At 46.4% G+C, this 21,019-nt stretch overlaps 3 protein-coding genes across 4 annotated transcripts in view; 1 reads left to right on the top strand and 2 right to left on the bottom strand.

Moving 5' to 3' along the window:
* Positions 1–146: 146 nt before the first annotated feature.
* On the bottom strand, positions 147–7,057 carry TSR3 (TSR3 ribosome maturation factor). Its single transcript, XM_033167676.1, has 5 exons — positions 6,633–7,057; positions 3,654–3,847; positions 2,724–2,897; positions 1,414–1,477; positions 147–1,270 (listed from the first exon to the last, which is right to left on the bottom strand). Exons 1-5 carry the CDS (start codon positions 7,055–7,057, stop codon positions 1,069–1,071), a joined length of 1,059 nt encoding a protein of 352 aa, XP_033023567.1. The 3' UTR covers positions 147–1,068.
* A 92-nt stretch (positions 7,058–7,149) lies between these two features.
* Positions 7,150–12,584, top strand: GNPTG (N-acetylglucosamine-1-phosphate transferase subunit gamma). The gene is made up of 11 exons (XM_033166608.1): positions 7,150–7,270; positions 7,344–7,395; positions 7,502–7,569; positions 7,742–7,796; positions 7,885–7,968; positions 8,550–8,643; positions 9,022–9,136; positions 9,808–9,890; positions 10,972–11,103; positions 11,504–11,585; positions 11,993–12,584. Exons 1-11 carry the CDS (start codon positions 7,165–7,167, stop codon positions 12,115–12,117), a joined length of 996 nt encoding a protein of 331 aa, XP_033022499.1. The 5' UTR covers positions 7,150–7,164; the 3' UTR covers positions 12,118–12,584.
* The window catches only part of IQGAP1 (IQ motif containing GTPase activating protein 1), a 47,538-nt gene continuing 39,083 nt past the window's right edge, over positions 12,565–21,019 (bottom strand). Inside the window, exons 29-38 of one of the 2 annotated variants that reach the window (XM_033166606.1) lie at positions 20,574–20,806; positions 19,594–19,726; positions 19,208–19,310; positions 18,726–18,864; positions 17,224–17,311; positions 16,780–16,992; positions 16,415–16,581; positions 15,925–16,047; positions 15,339–15,447; positions 12,565–13,495 (exon numbers count right to left, since the gene is read on the bottom strand). In XM_033166606.1, coding sequence (XP_033022497.1) covers positions 13,382–13,495; positions 15,339–15,447; positions 15,925–16,047; positions 16,415–16,581; positions 16,780–16,992; positions 17,224–17,311; positions 18,726–18,864; positions 19,208–19,310; positions 19,594–19,726; positions 20,574–20,806 — 1,422 coding nt within the window. In that variant the 3' untranslated portion in view covers positions 12,565–13,381. Of the gene's footprint in view, positions 13,496–15,338; positions 15,448–15,924; positions 16,048–16,414; positions 16,582–16,779; positions 16,993–17,223; positions 17,312–18,725; positions 18,865–19,207; positions 19,311–19,593; positions 19,727–20,573; positions 20,807–21,019 lie in introns of those variants that run through there. The other variant, XM_033166607.1, reaches the window with a different exon arrangement.

Genomic DNA, 21,019 nt, shown 5'->3' with positions numbered 1-21,019 from the left:
GGAGTTAAAAAAGATCTGGGCAAGATCTTGAAAAGCCACTGTAGTTAGTTCCATGTGACCATACTGCTGTATTCAAGCATCCAGCATACAATGGCACATCATTTGGCTGCTTGGCTTAATAGGATGAAAGGACAAACTAACCAAAGTTTGGTACATTAGTGTTTATTCCACTCCCATGAATAGGTATGTTGGGGGCAGGGGTATGCTTTTCAACATTGCCATATAAGGATTTCCTTCCTTCACATCAAAGCATCCTTTTAGCTGGACAATTGAGACTAAAGGGTTGAAAATGCATGTGTCAGACCCAGTAGCTTCATTATCCTGGTGATACTCTTATTGGCTACTGTCCCACACCCCACTGGTGACCTAAGGAAGCTTAGAGTGCAGCTTCCTTATCTTTCCTCTTGCCTGAAAAGTAATTTTTTTTGTATCAAGGCACAAGTAACACAGATTAAATGCTGCAATGGGCTTGGGGTGCTTTTGTAACACTACAATTTCAGCCACCTTTGTTTTGCTACCATCTGATCCTCCAGAGGCAGCTCATTAGCCATTGTTGAAAACTACACTGGAGGAGGGTGGAGGGGTGTGTGTGTGCGTGGAGTCCGGCCTTGCTCCAGCAAAGTTGTCCCTTCCTTGTGTTCTTCACCCTCAGCAGTATAAGGTCAGGGTGCCTGCCCATCTCGGCTGGAGCTTCTCTCATTCAGCATCTGCATTCCCAGCCACCAGGCCACAGCCTCTCTTGGGTATCAGAAGAGGTACTGAACTGAAAGGTGGAGGCGTTACTTCAGGGAACCTCACCCAGTTTATTTCCTTCCAACATCACAACATACTCTGCTAGTAGAAACTAGCTGAAATGGTGACTTAAAAGCATGCCACAGTTGCAGCATATGGCCACTACAGCAGAACAGAGACGGTGAGGCCCCATTTGCTAGCAGTAAGTGGGGACTGCTACTGACAGAAGGTTCTCAACCAACTCTATACTCTTAACCCACTGGGCTCACCAGAGCTGAGCGCAGTCAAGCCCAATCCTAGACAGGATTTATTTAAAAGCAAACCCCATCACTGAGTTCAATGGGACTTACTTCCTTGTAAGAATGCTCTGGATTGGAACCTTGGTTTGTTTTTAGTTTTCTCCCCCACAGCTCGCTTGCTGTGTGCAGCATACGTTGCATTCAGATCCTCTGAGCTGCTACTCTTTCCCACATCATCATCTTCATCTTCAACATCATCAGATGTTTCTTCATCCGAACTTTCATCACCAGCAGTTACTCTATGAATGGAGACCAGTGTAATACAAACCAAGAAGAAAAATGAAAATGAGACACTACTGCTGTGTCAACTCAGAAGTAAGCCCCACTAAATTCAATGGACTTGTTCCCTGGTGGGTTTAGGATGCAAACCTGAGGATCTTACCCTGAAGCTCTGGCAGGCCTGTTGGGATTAAAAAACTCTTTTCCAGAGTCAATATCAAAGGGGTCTGTGGAGAGAGAAAAACAGGATGGTAAACTATTCCAAGTTTTTTCTTCTCTAGAACCATATGTATGCAGTTAAATCCCATCTTTCAGAATGCAAATCATTCCAAAGTGACTTGAAAGTAAAATCAATATACAATAATTTACCAGTACAACGCCAATAATAATTGGTGCAGGCAGTTGATGGTAGATAACTTGGGAGTGATGGGTTTAGTCTATACTGACAATAATTACTGCATCAAGGAAGACCAGTGGAGAAGACCAGTATCACTGGCTGACAGTGAGCTACTAGGCCTAACTCAAGGTGTTACTTGTTCTCTAAGGTGCTACTGGAAGGAATGTTTGTTTTGTTTTGTTTTGTTTTGACTATGGCAGACCAACACGGCTACCTACCTGTATCAAGGTGTTAGTGTTGCCATAACAAAGCTTTAAATGTTGAGTTGAGGTGATTTAATACTTGTGTTTCACTTTTCCAACAACAAATGTTGAACCATTTTTTTTTTTGTTACGTTGGGGTTTGTGGGATTTTGGAGCAGTATTTTGTATCCCTTTGTTAGGAAGAGGTTTTTGAAGGTTGTCAAGGGCGTAGTTGCTACTCATTTTACTACTGGTTTAAAAGGGCCTTTACTTGGTGTTATGTCAGCCCAGGGCATTTCGGTGTCCCCTCGTTTGTCTTGTATTTCTTGTGTTGATATGGGTTTGTTATTTTTGTAGAAGTCTGCTAAGCGGTATAAGCCTTTGGCTTGCCAGGTTTTTATCTGGAGGTTTTGTGCTGTGTGGTAGAATAATGGGTGGTGTGCCAGGGGGATTAGTGGGGATGGGGTTGGGGACAGTTTACCTGCTTCTTCCATGCTTTAAGCATGGTCTGTGTGAACCTGTTTAGTGTTGTGGGGATTTTCCTTAGTTTTGGGGGGAGGAATGGGTAGGCTGTGGTGGAGGTATTTTCAATTATGTCTCTCTCCAGGTGTACTCATTGTTTTGTCTTGTCTTCTAGAATGTATGGGATTATGTGGGACACTTGGTTGGTGATGTAGTATAGTTCTATGCTGGGGATTCCCCACGCTCCTAGGGGGCACCCAAGTTATGCGGCAGACTGATCCCATATGTTCATCCCAGAAGAATGAAGCAGCTTTCTGACTGAGCACCATTTGATTTACTGACCATGGAGGTGCAGGGGAGACAAGGACAATGTCAAGGCATTGTTTAAGAAGACTCAAAGGTCCTCAGAAGCAAAAGTCAGTAGGTTCTTACCTATTTCTTCTTTTTCTTTTTCTTGGGCATGAGCCAGAAACTCTTGTTCAACTTTCAGTACTTCCTCTTCACAATTACAGGCTGCATATTTCTCTAGGAGGTCTTTATTCAGATCAAGGAACACTTTCCCCCATTTAAATTTTTGTAAGAGGATTATGGCAAGATCAGAGAATCCTAAATAAAGACAATTAAGTTAGCAGTTTAAAATTTTTTACAAGATACTTTGCAGATGAAGAAGCTGTCCAGCCCCATACCTCCTAGCTACTGGTGACATTCTGAAATAAATAAGTTTTTAACATCTATCTATCTGTCTACTTCATTGCCATAAAAAGTGCATCGTATACATGGATCAAAACACAACACAGTTAATGAAACCTATTAAGAGGTACTTTAGGATAAAACAGACATTGTGAGGTACGAAAATGGCTCTTAAGACCTATGGTGACTTAATTTTATAGCATCACTCAGAAATCTTGCCACATTCTCCAATTACATTCTCCAGTTAATCAGTTAGTTGGGACAGAGGCAGGTAGCTCAAAATAAAGACAGAAATCCCTCTTAAAAAGTTGACGCAAGTCATGGAGCAATGTGTACATTCGCATACACCTTGCTGTAAGCCTATAGCAGTGCTCAAAAGAAGGGAGGGAATGTGGAGAGAACAGACCCCAGATTCCTCAGCAGATGCCACAGACCCCCAGAACATTTTCAAACTTGCCCCAGTCATCAAGGAAATATGTTTGACACTAAGACATGATACTATCGTTAAATAAATAGGAGTTCTTGTTATTAAATAGACCAAGAAAAAAGTGCAGAGTTCTTGGTGCACTTTTTTCCTGACACTAAGGCATGGCTGCACACAGGCAGGCATGTATTCATACAGTCCACTTTACAGCAAAGAATTAGACCTACAAGCTTTTCTTCCAGCCTCACCCACAATGTAGAAAGTAGCTGCAAATGCTTCCACACAGGAGAGTTTGCATGGCCGGCCATAGTTCACTGGATTTGCAGCCACCAGGAAGGGCAGCAGGCGGAGGTGGCTTCCCTTCATCTTGGCAAACGGCGTCTCATCCAGCTTCGCCCAAGAGCAGTCAATCACCGCAACACCATTCTGAGCCACAACCTGTCTAAAAACACAGCAACAACCATTTCAAATCAGGATGTCGCTGGTTTCTCGCCCTACTGGAGCTGGTTTGGGACCCAGTTAGGATAGCAGATGTGAGTTGCTCAAGACTGCCAAGCCAGGCTTCTCATGCAAAGACACTGGATGTGGCCAAGCTGAACAGAACAAATTTGAATAACCAAGGACTCAGCAACATTACATCGATCTGAAAGTGTGAAGTTTCATCAGCTCACTAGCTAGAGGAAGCATCCACTTGAACAAAGCCCAAAAAGAACACTGGCTAGGAACGCAGCTCAACTCTGAAGTATCAGTCTTACAGGCTCCACATACCGGCCCTACACAGGAGCACTAAGAAGAAAGCAGCCCTGTAGCTGGACCAGCCTATTCTTACAGATGCCTGAGGGAAGCCTGCAAGCAGGGCATGAACACAACAGCACTCATTCAGAGGCAACAATGGAGACAGAACAAAACAATTACCCGGTATGGCTAGAAGCCACTGATAGGCTTGTCATGAATCTGTCTAATCCTCAGTGAAAAGTTGATGGCTATTACTGCCTCTCAGTGAGCAAATTCCAGAGTTTATTACCAGCTGTGTGAAGAGCTGCTTTCTTTTGTCTGCCCAACATTACCATTGAGTGGCCTTGAGGTATAGCAGGATTAAAGGTCCTGCCTTTTCCCCTCCACGGGGCAGAAACCCTCCTTGCTGGCTGCCCCTTTCCTGTAGATCAGGGGTCAGCAACCTTTTTCAGCCATGTGCCAGTCCACCGTCCCTCAGACCATGTGGTGGGCCGGACTATATTTTTTGGGGGGGAATGAACAAATTCCTATGCCCCACAAATAACCCAGAAATGTATTTTTTTTAAGCACACATTCTACGCATGTAAAAACACCAGGCAGGCCCCACAAATAACCCAGAGATGCATTTTAAATAAAAGGACACATTCTACTCATGTAAAAACACACTGATTCCTGGACTGTCCGTGGACCAGACTGAGAAGGCAATTGGGCATCCAGCCCACGTACCTTAGGTTGCCTACCCCTGCTCTATATGCCTTAACGTCCCCCACTGGAAGAGAGAGCCCTTGGACACCTCCCTGTCAGTAGAGCATGAGACTCTTAGTTGGTTACAGCATAGTGCTGATAACGGCAAGGTTGTAGGTTCGATCCCTGTAAGATACAGCTGCATATTCCTGCACTGCAGAGAGTTGGACCAAATGGCCCTTGTGGTTCCTTCCAACAGGGACCTAAACGGGAGGAGGCTGCGGGAAGGGAAAGGAGTCCGCAGGATCGCAGGCACTGCTCCAGGCAGCGAGCAGGTCCTGGGCTGACTGGGATCCTGGAGAGCCCCCTACCCAGGGGCGTCGCAGGGGGGGCAGAGGGGGCGGGGGGCCCCGGGCAGCGCCCCTGCTGGGGCTGACACATCGGGGGGCCGCCCCGCCCACTGGGCTTTTTTCTACTTTTTTTTTAAGGCTATTTTCGGCACTGCCGGGGTGGAGCCGCAGGGGCCGCCAGCGAGTCGGGGTGTCACCCCCCTCGCTGGCCGCCCCTGCGGCTCTGCCCCGGCAGCGCCGAAAATAGCCCCCGCCCTCCAGCGGGGGCTTGGGGAGCCTTTTTGGGATGCAAAGAGTCCCGAAGCTGCTGCTGTAGCACCCCCTTTGTGCTACAGCAGCGGCTTCGGAACTCTTTGCAGCCCAAAAAGGCTCCAAAAGCCCCCGCCCGGCATCCCCGCGCGTGCGTGCGTCATGACGCACGCGCGGCGATGCCCCGCCCCCAGGGGTGCCTCTTGGCTTCCCGCCCCGGGCAGCCAAGGGGCTAGGAACGCCCCTGCCCCTACCCTGAGTGCCCAACCCTCGAACTCCACAGGCCCCAAAGGGCCTCGAAGGCGAACCAGCAGAGCTTCCTCACCAAGCTGCAGTGACCTTTCAGGACCCTTCCTGGACCAGGAAAGAACGTTTGCCCACCGTGGAGTCTCCCTGCTCGATGGCAGCCTTCCTGCCTGCTATCCTTTGTTATAGGAATTCTAAAGTCTTATACAGTATACATAAAATAGATGTTCATAAATGTACAAGGCAAACACATAAGTAATTAAACCATGTGTATGAAATAGTACAGGAGAACAATCCTGAAGCCATTTTGACTCCCAAATTTTTCTGCAAAGAGAGGAAATGGGAAAAGCTTTCCAATTGTCTTTGGACTGTAGGGGCTTACACCTCCCTGTAAATACAGTCTGGCAAGTATCTAAAAGTAAGGAAGGGCTTGACCTTTATTGATATTAATACATGTTCCATATTTTCTTTTAACACTATCAATATGTATAAGAGATTCAGGAACTAAGTGGTTACCATCTCAAAGGAATGGCCAGGCTACCCAGAAAAGGCAATCAGATAAAGCATTATCAGTTATCCTGGCAGACAGGAGAGAAGCAACACACTCAAATTTCTGTGCTGGGGACCACCTCTTTCTGTGATGGATGTATGATGTTTTGGGGGGTGGTCTTGAGCTACAGGGTAGGCAATTTCAAAAGTATATATAAGGGCTTGCACACCCAATGTTCTGGGTTGCTCCTCCCTCTTGCATATGGTGAGTGAGCACCCTGTTGCAACAGTTTAATAAAGATCAGGCTTACTAGCTGCTTTGCTTCTCAATATTCTCTGGATGGCCTCTGTTATTTCCTCCTACCTATAGAGAACCTACATAAGGACTCTATACGGGATCTTGGATACCCCATAATGGAAAAGGGAGCAGTTTTTTCTTAATAACACCTTCCTAGCTCAGCCGGCCCCGCTCACCTGTCTGCGGGGGAGACGAAGCGGGTGGCGGCGGGGCTGAGGATGACGCCTCCGAAGCGCTGCCCGAGGCGCAGCGTCCGCACCAGCCCTTTCCTTGCCAGCCGCCGCCCCGTGCAGCGCCGCGGGTCGCAGTGGCCCAAGTCCCACATGGCCAGCGGGGGAGAAGGCGAGGCCCGGACCTCGCCGCATCCCCGGCCGCTGCCGCTACCCGGCTCCGGCTCGGCCGACGACGGCGAGGACGACCCCGCCGCCGCGCCCTGCACGGGGGAGGAGGAAGATTGGCCGCGGAGCGGGTCCCCGCCCGAGATGGGGTCGGAGTCGCCGCCAGGGCCTTCCTCATCCTCCGCCTCCGCGAAGGCCTCGAGGGGGGGTCCCGGCTGGGGCTGCCGCCGCCGCCGTTGCTGCTGCTGCCGCTTCCGCCCCATCTCCTCGTGCACCAGACCAGAGGGGATAGGAGGCAGATAGAGCGGCTCCCTGGCGCCCCGGAAGAGCAACCCCTGCAGGCGCTTCCGGGTCTCGTCGGAGACCGAAGATGGCGGCCTCTGCCGGCAGTGCAAGAAGGAAGCTGGAGGAGGAAGGGGCGAGAGTCGTGGTGTGCGCGACGGCGTTGCTGCTGCTTCTGCTCCCTCTGATGGGAGGTAGGGAGGCGCCACCCCCCGAGGCCCCCAACCTCTCTCACCGCCCCTACTCACGCTCCCCTCTCTCTTCCAGAACTGGCCGCTGGCGGGAAGATGAAAGTCGTGGAGGAGCCCAACAGCTTCGGGTGAGCGCTTGAGACCCTTCCCCGCCCTGTCCCCCAAGTGGGCGCCCCCCACCATGACCGCCCCCCTGAGGACGTCTCCTCTTCTCATTGCTTCCTTCCCCACCAGGCTCAACAACCCCTTCCTGCCTCCGTCAAACCGTCTCCAGCCCAAAGCGTCCCCTTCGCCTGTGGCAGGTGAGTGGCTGGGCTGGGACAGGGCAGGTGCCGAGGCAGGCAAGAGCCGCAGGGCTTCACGGCCAGAGCTCCAGAGGGAGACAGGCGAGCCCTTTGAAGAGGATCCTCCGCCTTCCTCTCCTTGTTGCCTATGGGCTGCCTTTATGAGCGAGCCTCCTTGTTTCTTTCCTAGGGCCTGCACATCTTTTTAGGCTGGCGGGAAAGTGCTTCAGTTATGTCGAATCCATGTGAGTATCTCGTTGGGGGTGTCAAATAGTGAAACTCTGTACATTGTAATAAGAAAAGACAAACATTCAAAATGCTTTCAATATTTAGGTACAAGTATGAGTTCTGCCCCTTCCATAATGTCACCCAGCATGAGCAGACTTTCCGGTGGAATGCCTACAGTGGAATTCTCGGGTAAGCAGATTCTGACATTTGTTCCAATATTTGTTTGTTATTGACTATTTAAAAGCTAGTATTCTAGGATAAAAAAAACTGTCTGGTTTAACAGGAGAGTTAAAAGCAGCACCTTCAAATTCACATTTGTGGCCCGTGCTAGTATAGAGTTGAAAACTAGATTTCTACAGTTTTGCCACCCCAAGGATTCAAACCTTCAGAACTGCAGTATAATTACAGGGCTTAAGTCCTAGCACACAGTGCTCTTACTGTGCCTGTATTAGTCTTAAGCTGGTGCTTTCATGAAATAAATTAATTGACTGGGTATTACTTATCCTGCAATCGCCCAGCGGCTTAACTGCCCTGTTAGATTGACACTTTTGTTTCTGGGGAACAGATGCTTCATAGCCTGATGGACAAAACATAACCCTGCAGGCTGCATGTCAGAGTAGACTGTCAGCACCACTTTATAGAAAAGGCCATTAACTACTGATACCATGAGTGATGGCATCAAATTCCTCTTTTCCCTTTGAGGTTTTTTTTTAAAAAAAAACAAAAAACAAAACCCTGATTTTTTAAAAACCTGTTTACTTTCCTTCTAGAATCTGGCATGAATGGGAAATTGAAAACAATACATTTGTTGGTATGTGGATGAGAGATGGAGATTCATGTGAAACCAGGAACCGACAAACAAAGGTAAGCAGTAAGATGTACTAAAGAACAAAATAACTTTTGGCCATCTGCAAGCTTTTAAAGTGTTCATCACAACACTTGTAAAAAGGGGAGAGGGGCAGACAGGCTTTGCACCAGAGAATAATTTGGTTCTTCATTGGGCTATTTCACAGCCAAGGAATGGTATCTCAGGTAATACTGTAAGTTTCTTCTAACATAGATGAGCTATGTGATGTTCCTTGCATTTGGGATGAAACAGGACTACTTTGTGCTGTTAAATCTCATGACAGTGCTTGATGCTCACTGACTACTCCAGCAAATGATCCAGGGTGAAATGGGATTTGACTTAATATGAAGCCAGCAATGGCTTTTTTTACTTGTTCTCACTTCTCTGCTTTTCAGGTTCTTCTTGTCTGTGGAAAGAACAACAAACTGGCTCACGTGTCGGAACCCAGCACTTGTGTTTATTCTCTTACATTTGAAACTCCACTAGTTTGCCACCCACATTCTCTCTTAGGTAGGTTAAATATCTCCATTTCTAGGTGAGTGCCAGGAGACACTGCAGTGATGCCAGCTTCTGCTGCAAAGGGCCCTTTCACCAGAGTTCCCATCGCCAAGGTTCCACTTTTGTGATGCAGAGATAAGCAAAGAATGATGAAGCCTCATGATGCCTCCTTCGATTTCTGAGATGTGCCTTCTCTGGCCAGATTTTCAATATTGCTGCTGCAGTGCATGGCTGGCTGCAGTAATGATGATGGTCATTTTCATCTACTATATATTTGGGAAGTTGTTTGCCTGCTCATTATGTATTTGGGCACCTCTTAAGATACTGTAATGAAATTTTGCACAATGATTCCTTAAAGAAAGGGGAGGTTTCTGTCTATGTTTAAATGCTGCTGTACAGTGGTACCTCTGGTTGCGAACGGGATCCATTCTGGAGTCCTATTTGCAACATGAAAAAAGCGCGATTCGGTGCTTTTGCACATGCGCAAAGCGCGATTTACTGCTTCTGCGCATGTGCACAGGCCAAAACCCGAAGTAACCCGTTCCGGTACTTCCAGGTGTGGCACATTTGTAACTCGTAGCGAACGCAGCCCACAGTGAACGCAACCAGAGGTATGACTGCCATTTTGAATCAAGATGGTGGACTGAAACCTTCCAAAGGTGCACTGAATTTTCTTTTTACAGTCTATCCAGCTTTGCCTGAAACCCTCCGGAAGAAGTGGGATGAAGTAGAACAGTTGCTTTATGCCGAGCTGATCACAAAACAGGTTTGCTTCTTTTCTTTGTTACATCTCTGTCCTACCTTGCTGCTGTGGAACCCCGAGAGGTACACGCAGGTATTGCAGAGAGCCTGCCTTCCAGGCACACTCCAGGCCCAGCTCAACTTAGCTTAGGCCTTCATTCGGTGCTGCTGCATCCAAAGTCTTGCCCTGGCTGTTCCCTAATTAGGGTGTGTAGGCTGCTCAGAGGAAAGGCTTTGTTAAGGTACCACTTCGGTATTTAACCTTGCAGTTTGTATATAGCAGTGGGTGGGGTGGAATAAAGCAATGACATTGTTTCCCCTCAAAATTGACTGAGATTGATCTATAGATTCTCTCTCTTTAAAAACAACTTGGTTTTAAATAATAATTTAATATATAGCTGGTCCTGGGCCTGTACTTCTAATCTCTTAAAACTGAATATTGATAATCTATCAAGTGTATTGGAGGATGATTCTAATAATGGACTGGAAGAAGTCTTGGACTGGCAGATAGACATTTAATATACCTGGAACTATTGAAGCTTTTTGAGGGGAAATGCTTTTTCAGGGTGGTTTGTTTTGTCTTATCTTGGGAAACAGATTTGTGTTTTTTTAATAAACCCTTTTTCATATAGCATTCCAAGGCTTTTTAATAACAGAAATGAACAGTAACTACAGAAACAATTAAAAAATATTAGCATGCCAGTAAAAATCTACAAAAGGGGGGGGGAATGCAAGAAAATCAGTTTCAACCTCTGGATGGCAATATAAAAGCAAAAAATTAAAGTAACCTAAAAGTCTGATGGGTAGCATGGTCCAGAAGTTTTGCTATATTCAAGTTGTGCAAAGTTGCTACTTAATTGTAAACCAAAATGTTTTCATTATTAGGGTAACTACTTGAGTGTGTGTGTGTTCAGGAAATACATGGATTTCAAATGGGATACTTGATTTTCATAAACACATTTTTCTCTGAGAGTCATTAAAATCCCGCTGGCCAGTGCTGAAACGCTGGCTCCCAGTTCTAAGGCCAGGCTCCTGGAAAAGAGGTGAAAAGCAAATAGCAATTGGGAGGGTAAAAATAAGGCTTTATTTGATATTTTGTTTTCTAGGGATACAAGAAACGGTTGAAAGAGATATTTGAAGAAGCAGGCTTTTTCAAATTAACTGGAGAGAAAGTGAGTGAGGGAAAGAAAACAAAGCCTCAACACCTGGAATTTGATTCACTGGAAAAGTGCAATAAGGTACAGAAATTGGTCCCTGAGATGCTAGGCTGGCGCATTGTGGCCATCGTTTATCATTCTGCGTTCTTCTTCCTGTGCTGTTTCGGTGACTTGGTCTGTTTTAAAAAATAGGCATAGAGGCTGAGTGGGGGGGCGTGTTAGAAGTTGCTGGAATGAATAGCATCAGTGAACGTTGCCCAGTGCTTAAAAGTGCTGTGGATGCGGGTAGAGTGGCAAGGGCCCGACTGGGTTTCAAGCCTGCTATTAAAGTCCCAGACATAATCATTATCTTGATGACGTAAAGGGCATTTGCTTTGCTTTTGTTTTCATGGCTTCTCTATTTGGGCATTTTGTATTTTCTGAACTTTTTTGTTAAATTGTTGCCTGTATTTGTGGATAAAATTGCCCTCTTATTTTCTAGGAGTACAAAGAACTTTCTAAAGATCTGAAGAAGCTTACAGATTTACTTACTCAACATGGAATTTCATATGAAACAAGCCTAAGTAAGTTGAGCAAACTTATTTCCTCCTCCACACAGCACTGATATTGGCAATCTTAGTACCGTAACTCTTATTTGGGAAGAAGTCTTGTTGAACTTGGCAGGCCCAAACACTGGCACTGGAGGGGAGGGGAGAATGAAATAGAGGCAGTCTTTAACTTGTTTTTACTCCTTCAATAACATAACATGTATAGTTTATAACTTAGGCTTCAAGGTGGGTGAAGTGTTGAAAGGGCTTGAGGTGGGGAAAAGCCAGGTTCAGGGTAGGGGAAATTGACAGAGCAGCCTTTCTGAATTCATCCCAGTCCTAGTATTAGTCCAAAGTTCTTGGTTGGGTGGGAAAGCTGTAGCTATCTTATGGGATCAATGGTCTGAGCTTGGTATAAAGTAGATTATACTCTTGTATTCTAGATGGAAACAGAGATGATAACCGTGCCACTCAGGCGGTTGTGACAGAAAAGCCAGCTCTTACTGTTGTTTCAAAGGCCGATTGGCACCTGCGTGGAGACACAGGAACATGGAATGACTCCCTCTAAGGAAGAAATCCCCCTGGACAACTCACTCAGCATTTGGGATTTTCACAGCAATTAGAATGTGGTTGTACTTGGGTTATGGAACCTGTGACCCCTCAGATGAGGCTGGAGTATAGCTTCCATCTTTCAGGACCTGAAGGGAGCTGGGATTGAACAAGAAGCATATGGAAAGTCACAGGTTTCCTTTCCCTCTTCTGTACCCCACAGGGAAGAGCAGAAACTGTTAAATATAGGACTGTCTTTTCAGCAGGCCAGTACCTGGTAGGAGCCTCTGCTGCCAACTCAGGACTCTCTTTTGGAGTGAAGGCAAAGGAGGGCTGCCCATTGAAGCTGTGGCAGCCTTTTTGAGCTTTGTGTCTTACTGCTTCGTAACAGAGAATGCTGCAAGTGAGGGCAGCAGTATTATGTACTGTGTGGTGTCTTGTGCCAGAAGAGGATCCATCCAATAAATTCCAGTCCTTAGAATTTTATTTAACAAAAGTGCATAGAGACCACAGTATGGGTATAGGTGGAGGGACCCAAGACAGGATTTATCCCAAAGGAACATTACAAATGACCAGTCAGTGTTGCAGGCATGCATTATGAAGAAAACTTCAAGCAGAACTAGCCCCTTATGCTTTATTTTACTCCTATAATTCAGCAGGCACCTCCACTGCTTTATGATATATTTCTGATTGTTTCTACTAGGCTGCTAAGGCAAGAAACTTAATGTACTTTATTTCTGCCACCGCTTTCATTCATTTCAGCAGGACACTGGGCATAGAGACTACTGCTCCCTAGGCCAGATCTGTTTATCCACCTTGACAAGGTTCAGAATTGCCCATCTTGCCTTCCTACCAAGAACCGCCTGCTTGATCACATGAGATGGCCCACGGCCAGAGCAGAAGTGCCTCCAGCTGCTGTCTTGGTGGTTTGGTCGCCTTAGTAGCCACCATAATGCTGTAGGAATATCAAACTACACTACAATAGATGGGGGGGCAGGTAGAAGAGGAGGGAAAGTCCAAGACTTGGACTAAACACCCCCAAAGACAACAAGCAAACCACTCAGGCTAATAATGGTTTAATTCTGGGTGTTGTTGAGTACATGGGAAACAATATGCAGGAGGAGGTGGTGCAGCCTTACGTCAGGATGGGTGCAAAGATCTGGAGCCAGCCGAGGTTGGCAATGTGGGAAGAGAGCTGCTCGTTTTGGGAGCCACTGATGGGTGAAGCAGCTCACAGAAAGAAACTCAAAGCTCCTTTTCCACAGACTTCCAAGTAACAAGAGTTACTTCCCATAGAACTTCTTGTTTAGGAGAAAAATGAGGAGATTGACATTCACTTTTGCTCGGTCAAACAACTTCATGACAGCCACACCTTCATACTGGAGCTGCAACAGATCCTGTGGGAGTCAGGGGTTGCGGGGGGGGGGGGGAGAGAGAGAGAAAGAGAGAGAATAAATTCTCAGCCGTGGCTCCTAGGACACACTTGGTCAGTGTACAGAGGCTTGGCCTATAGCATTCATGCGTCTTGCCCAGTTTCAACCTCAGAGATGGGCAAAATCATACCTAGCAGCCATTCCTTAAGTAGCACATGTCGTCATCTTTTTGTGATGCTCAGCGGAAGGGGAAGCTATCAAGCTGCTATGGTGAAGGGTTTTGCACAGGGTAGGAAGGAACCTTATTCCATGCATTGATACTTCTCCAAAACTGATTTCCTCACTGGGGAAAGCATGGATGCCATCCCTGTTGGACATTCTAATTTTGTTTTCAGTAATTTAAGTGCATGTTTTTCTTTAATGCTGCCAAATAAGGGGGGCGGGAAGTGATTTTCCCTTGTAAGAATGTGCACATGCCATTTTGCTGAAATAAATTATTCTGCAAATGCCTCTGCACCAACTCTTCAACTCTTCCAAAAAATAATGATGGAGCACACATGAAGGACTGTGAATGTTGCGTTTGGCAGCAGATGGAAAGGGAACAGCAAGCCATGTTATGCCCCAGCAATTACACCCCAACTGCTTGATGCTTGCATACTTTCTGATAGCAGGCTAAATGGAGAGTAAGTTGGCAGTGAATAGATTTAAGTTTTAGGAGTTATTTTTCCTATGCAAGAAGAAGAGTTTGGATTTGATATCCCGCTTTTCACTACCCGAAGGAGTCTCAAAGCGGCTAACATTCTCCTTTCCCTTCCTCCCCCACAACAAACACTCTGTGAGGTGAGTGGGGCTGAGAGACTTCAAAGAAGTGTGACTAGCCCAAGGTCACCCAGCAGCTGCATGTGGAGGAGCGGAGACACGAACCCCGTTCCCCAGATTACGAGTCTGCCACACTTAACCACTACACCACACTGGCTCTCAAGTTATATGCAATTGCACCGTCCACTTTGCTTCTCTCCCCCCCCCCCCCCGATTATTTTAGCACATTTAAAAAGCTCTAAGGACCAAATTGGGCAAAAAGATGAATATAATAACTAAACTGTTACTCCAATCTAGGATCAGCAGTAGATAATATGACTATTCCTGAGAATCACTGCTGGAGAACTCCTTGCTCACTAATTAGGCCAAGAGGGAAAAGAGGAGGAATGAACTATTTTTAAAAATAAATAAATAAACAAATAAACGCTACAGCTCTGGCTTTGGGCAGGGCGGGCCTGAAGGGTGGGAAGGCCTCTGTGCCCTCCAGGAACAAGTCTGGAAGACACCATATCCTGATCAAGGAGAAGCCTATTCCCAAACCGTTTTGGAATGTCCACTTGCATCAGGGGCGGGAGGTGAAAAGGCATTTTTTCAGAAAACTGAAGCAGCCACAAAGCTGCTGCATCATCTGGTGCAAGCAGGCAATAAACCTCCCCACCACCACCATCCCTGCGGGGGTGGGGAGTGGAGAGTCATTTTTAAAATACATTTATTTATGTAAAACTAGTAGCACATTTAAATACATCTGTCTTCGATAAATACACTTTTCATTAAGGTCTGCAGCTGGATATCATCATCATCATTATACAATCCAACTCAAGCATCACCTAGGGCCCACTCGGAGTCTAAACACACAAGCACAGCCATTCCCTGCCTGACTCATTCTGGAGAAGATGGCCCAACACTGTTCAATTAGTTCCCCAGATTTTTTGTTCAATATCTAATATCGTCCTCTCCTTCCCCATCACTGTTTGGAGATCCTGAATGAAATCCCCTGATGCAAACTCAGTATAAGGGTGGAGTGTACAGACAACATCAAGAGCCATACCTGATAATGTAGAATGAATGTCTCCATCTGTACACCCATGAACTTTGCTTTTACCTCAAAGTCTCCAACTTCTTCTGTTGGGCTAATTTCAAATATCACATTTTTGAATCTATACAGTTTGGGGACAAAAAAATATGCTTATTGTTTTAATGTGCCATTGGGAGTTGAAGTGAAGAATAAAGGATTATTGGATAGGAATTAAGTACTAGCACTAGAGAGCTTCAGTGTGGATTTCAGATTGGAAGAACTGAAAGCAATTTTATTTCTAGGTAAAATCGGAGGCGTCATCCACTTTCAGTTTTACAAGACACTTGCACGCAAGCACTGTTTTTGATGTCTAGTCCACAGAAGCACCATGAAGTGCTTCAGAGGTCTACAGCTCCCACTTTGCCTCTGACAAGCCAAAAGTCCTTAGGAGCCTTACTTGGCCTCAGGATTAGTCTAAATTTGATGCACACTCCTAGCAAATATTTACACACAAACACCCTAATCCTTGAAAATGTTCATACTCAACTTTATCCCGGAATGCTGCTGACTGGGTGAGACTTGCCTCTGTGCATACTGCTGTGATAAATGACATACTCACTGGCTGGCTTGCAGATCTTCAATTTCCAACAGGACTCCCTTTTCATGGAGCCGGGCTGCCGTGTATTTCAGGGAGATCTTTTTGCTCTTCTTTCCCTTCATCTCCCGTGGTTTTTTTGAAACCCTGAGGAAAAGAGGGACGGGCACCTCACTTAGAGGCTTTCTCCCATTTGTAGGATTTGAGGTCTGACTTGACAAGCATTGAGGCTAACAAAAGACTTGATCCAAGGCACCGGGGGGGGGGGGAGTTTTGCCTCTCTCTCCCCAATACATCTGGGGGTGGAAGTAACTCCCACTGACTCCTGCTCTTCCTGCAGTCAGCTCTTTGAGAGCTAACCCTCCTTGCTCTTACGCTCTTTGTCAAGTCACCATTTTTCATCTCTCATCACCTGGCAATCCCCCTTCCCCATTTTTTGTTTTCATGCCAAGAGATTTCCCAAGGACCCAGGACACACCCACACAGCCCCACGCCTCCGGGGGCTACCACTCACTTGCCCTTGCTGGCCAAGTTATCCAGGCACGTTTTGATATAGCTCTTGTAGTAATCCACCTGCTCCTCGTAAAAAGTCGCCTTGGAGGTGAGGGCATTGTGGGTCTGCTGCAACTTCACCAGCTCTGCTTTTCTCCTTTGGCGATAGCGCCGCTGATTTCGAATGTCCTAGAGTTGGGGGGGGGGAGAGCAGATGGGGGGGGGGACAGGCTTACCTTCTAACTCATCCCCACCCAAGAGATTCCAAGTGTGTGTGCACATGTGCAGAGTAGCCCGTCCCCAGTCGCCTTTATCTGTCACACAGCATATGCACCTGCCAGCACAAGCCCACTGGCTGTTAGCTCAGTTTCCCTGGATGCCGCCTACCTTGGCCACATCGTTGATCAGATCCTGGTATTTGTTCTTGGGGTTCACTGTCCCCAGTTCAGTCAGCTTCTTCAGGGCCGATTTTATCTTTTCCTTCTTTTCTTGAAGGCTCAGGTTGCTGTCCTCCTTGACCGCTTTGGATTTCTTCATCTTGTCAGGAGTTTTGGCATCCCGAATGGCTCGCCTCTGCATGGCTCTCTGGTGTTCGGCTTCCTGGGTGCGGATTGGGTGTCAGAAAGGCTGTTGCAACTGGTCTGTTCTGGTACACACATTCCTGCCCCACCACTTGCACACAACCAGATGCCACTTGCTTGAGCCCTTCTCTTCTTTGGACAGTCAGTCACAGACTGCCATTCCCCCAAGCCTGCGAAAACACTCTTGCCCCTTGGAGACAGGAAGACTTTGGCGTCTGCTCCCAACATGACAAAACCTCCTCCCCGTTACCTGTTCAGCACTGGCTGGAGTTTCCAGGATCTCGGTCAGTGTCTCTCCTGGCTGGAAGCGGATCACATCCACAATTAAGCGCTTTGTGCTGAAAAGCAAAAGGAAAGGAAGAATCAACGTGCCATCGCTGAGCAAGTGCCTGTTGTCTCTTCTGCCAAATATGCACCATCAGGGAGATACTCAAAAGAGGAAGGAAATCACAGAAACAGCCACCCTTGACTACTCACATCTCAGCGGCACACAAAGCTGCAGGTGTTCTTACACATAGCCTTGCCACTGTGATTTATGCACTGTGAACCTGAAGGCTGGGTTGCTGTAATGCACTCTACGCAAGGCTGCCCTTAGGGCTTGTGCAGGGGCTGTAGCTACTGCAAAACGAGGCCCACACCACTCACTGGGGTGCCATATGGAATGCTTATTTCATGTCTCCTGAAGGAGTTGCACTGGCTGCCAATTAGCCCCTGGTTTCAGGTTCTGGTTATGATGTCCAAAACCTCTGAAACAGCTTTGGACCAGGTGGCGAAGGATTGCCTTCTTCAGTACAGTTCCACTGGTTCCTTGTGACTAAGGGAAGCAAGTTGTCTAATCTAGGGTTCCTCAGCATTAAGGAGAATCACAAGTGGGTTAGTCCTGCCATCTAGCTGCAAGTTCTGCCTGCTGTCTTCACCACGGGCCTCAGAAGTCTGTTCAGAAGATTCTAAGCTCTCCAGCAGTCTGCCCTGGATAAAGAGTCCATTGAGAAAGGGATCTTTCCAAGGAGAACTGAGCAAAGAAAACATGAAGTCTGAACTGAGGAATGTACCCCAGCAGTCCTGATATTTAGTAAGTATGTGTATGAATTATTCTGGATTGCATCAAAAGTTTGCATTCCTTATTCAGAAAGCTGTCAATCAATTTCCTCCTGGGAGTTCACACACGGAGCATAATGGCAACACTATCTCTCACTACACCCCTAGTTTCTGAACACAGGTTTTGTGGACATAGGAATTTCAACTAATCCTTAATAAAAGCCCAGTGTGCTGCTGAATATCACAGCAGTTGCTATGTATCAACATGTAGCAAACAGGTACAAAGAGATGCGGAACTCTGTACACATCAAATGGCTGCTAATTACCTGTGGTGGATGATCAGAACCTAGGACAACAACTTTTGAGGGCCCTCCCTCCCTCTTCCTCCTCCTAGATACACGATCATCAAATAGCGGAACCCAACATGCTGAGAGCAAGACACATTTTTAGTCATTTCACTTCCCTGAATACTTCTGTTATTTCTGGATGTTGCCATCTTTTGTCTTTTCCCTAGAGAATTGTGTTGGGGATTCAGAGTGGAGAGATGCAGGTTCAAAATCTCCACTAAGCCATGAAGCTCACTGATAAGCCCTCGGCTCCAGCCAGCCACCTTTTCTTAAAGCCCAGGCAAATGCTTTGGTGAAATGGGACAGTCCCAGGTGCCATGGATGTGAAAGTGAGAAAGGTTCAGGGGCTGTCATGGCCCCTACTTACTTCAGCAGAATTGTCTTGGCATCCATCTCTGCATTCTCGTCCCCAGGAACATCAAATTTGTTAGTCAGTGTGAGTGAAACTTCTGTTTTGGCCAGCATCTCTTTACTGGCTGGATCATTCACGCTGCCAGATCCCTCTCCTTGGAGAAAAGCAGAGCACAGGAAAAGAGTGTGGTTGTTTGCTTCACTCATTTAGTCTCTTCCCTTGTGAAAACTCATTTTTTCAGTAAGTGATTTTAGATGTGTGTGTTCCTGGATGCCAGCCATGTCTCTTACCTGGAGGACACTATTTAATCACCTTAGGAATAGCAGTGTTGACATGTACCTGCATTGCTTTGGCTACAGAGGCCCCTTATGCAGGCAGGAGTAAAGCTAGTGGAGAAGCATATTAGCCCTGCTTCTGGATTATTTGTGGCTAGTGTTTTAGCACTCAATAGATACACTTGAACCATGTTTCTCATTACTAAATCAGAAAAAGCTCACCTATCAAAGATTCAATGGTGGACACCTCCCCCAGGTCATCCAGAAGCTCATGAATAGGGTCATTGTGCTCAGGGGCAATGGCATCTTGATGGTCCAAAAGCAGCTAGTTTGTGAGTAACAAAGATTAGGCAATGAGCTGATAATAATAATATTATAACAATTTATTTTTTATATACCGCCCATCTGACTGGATTGCCGCAGACACTCTGGGCAGTTCCCAACAAAAAATAGTAAAAACACAATACAGGATGAATAATAATAATTTGTGCTTGTGATCTTTGTGATCTTTGTGTCTAGTTTCTGGTATTCTTTAGAAAAACCTTTTTATTTATACCAAGAGAATGAAAGTCTACACCACAACAGTCCAATACGCAAAAGAGACTTACAGTGTGTGTGTTTATTATTTCTCCAATGGAAATATAGATCACTGGCTTCGTGAGGGTCACCAAGTCTGAATATTCATCAACATTGAACTTCTCTTGCAGCTCTGGGACTTCACAAGCAGCCTGGAAAAACCGCCTTCAGAAAGGCAAAAGAGAGTCAACCTAATCTGGAAAGTCCCACCCCTGCCACCACCAACCCAGCTGGTGATTCTTTTCGGCCAAACAGGTCTTCACAAGCACCATATTTGTCCTCCACTAGGAGATTCTCAGCTGGGGCGATTATAACACTTCACATAAGTCACTATGGTGAACAGTCCCAAGCAGCATCCTTTAAAACAGGAATGCAACACACTGGATGATGGGAACTGGAGTCACAACAATCCTGGCTTTTAAGTTTGACCACGAAGCACACTCACCCACCCCATCTGGTGAAAGAAAAGATAAAACTAAACTTGTTCTCAAGTGAGCTTCCCCTGCTAAAAATATTTCTGCGTGCCCAATTCTCAGAAAGGTACATTACTTCCCCAGGTGACAGAACTTTTGGGGAATCTGGTGTTGTGGCTACCTAAATACAAGGGTTCCAGTTACAGGTGGGTAGCCGTGTTGGTCTGCCATAGTCAAAACAAAATCGAAAATTCTTTCTAGTAGCACCTTAGAGACCAACTGAGTTTGTTCCTGGTATGAGCTTTCGTGTGCATGCACACTTCTAAGGTGCTACTAGAAAGAATTTTCGATTTTGTTTTAAATACAAGGGTGTATTTCAGGAGAAATTCCCAAGCAAGGTTGGACTGTGAATTTACGCCAGTCAGCCACGTCTGTGCCATGTCAGAAGCAGGCAACCTCCTGTGGGATTTTACAAGGAAATGTGCCCAGAAACAGATCTCCTCCTTCCTATCTGTTCTGAATAATTCACTGTCATTGGCCCCATCATTCCTTGCTGAAAGTCATTGTCACTCTACACCGTACTTCTCAGAAACCATTACCTGAATTTCTGGTAGGACTGAGAAAGGTACTCATTGATGATGCCCAGGTGTGCATTGTCCCCCAGGAACATCTTATTGGATGCTGCATGCTGCAACATTTTTGCAATGGAGCCGAGGTTTCGCCGTTGGTCTGTTGTCAACTGTCCTCCAGCTGACAGATCAATGATGTCAAAGGCATCTGGAGCCACAATGGCCGGGTTCATGTAGCGATAGTACAGAAGGTTGCCTACAATCTAGGGAAAGAGTCCTTTGTGACCTCACCTTGTCTGGAGGAAGCCACTTTCACCAATTCTGTCCCCCACCGCCAACCTGCTCAGTTGCACAAAGAGGCAGAGGGAAGGCAACAGGGCTTTAGAAAGGAAAGGAAGTCGCAGGCATTTGGGAGCAGGCAGTCAGGCAGGCAGCTGCTGTTTTCCTCATTTCGGAAAAGAATGAGCCACATTGGG

The sequence above is a fragment of the Lacerta agilis genome, chromosome 13, assembly GCF_009819535.1.
Source record: "Lacerta agilis isolate rLacAgi1 chromosome 13, rLacAgi1.pri, whole genome shotgun sequence".
NCBI lineage: Eukaryota > Metazoa > Chordata > Lepidosauria > Squamata > Lacertidae > Lacerta > Lacerta agilis.
The sequence above is the reverse complement of the archived record's forward strand: the minus strand, read 5'-3'. Positions and strand labels throughout refer to the sequence as shown.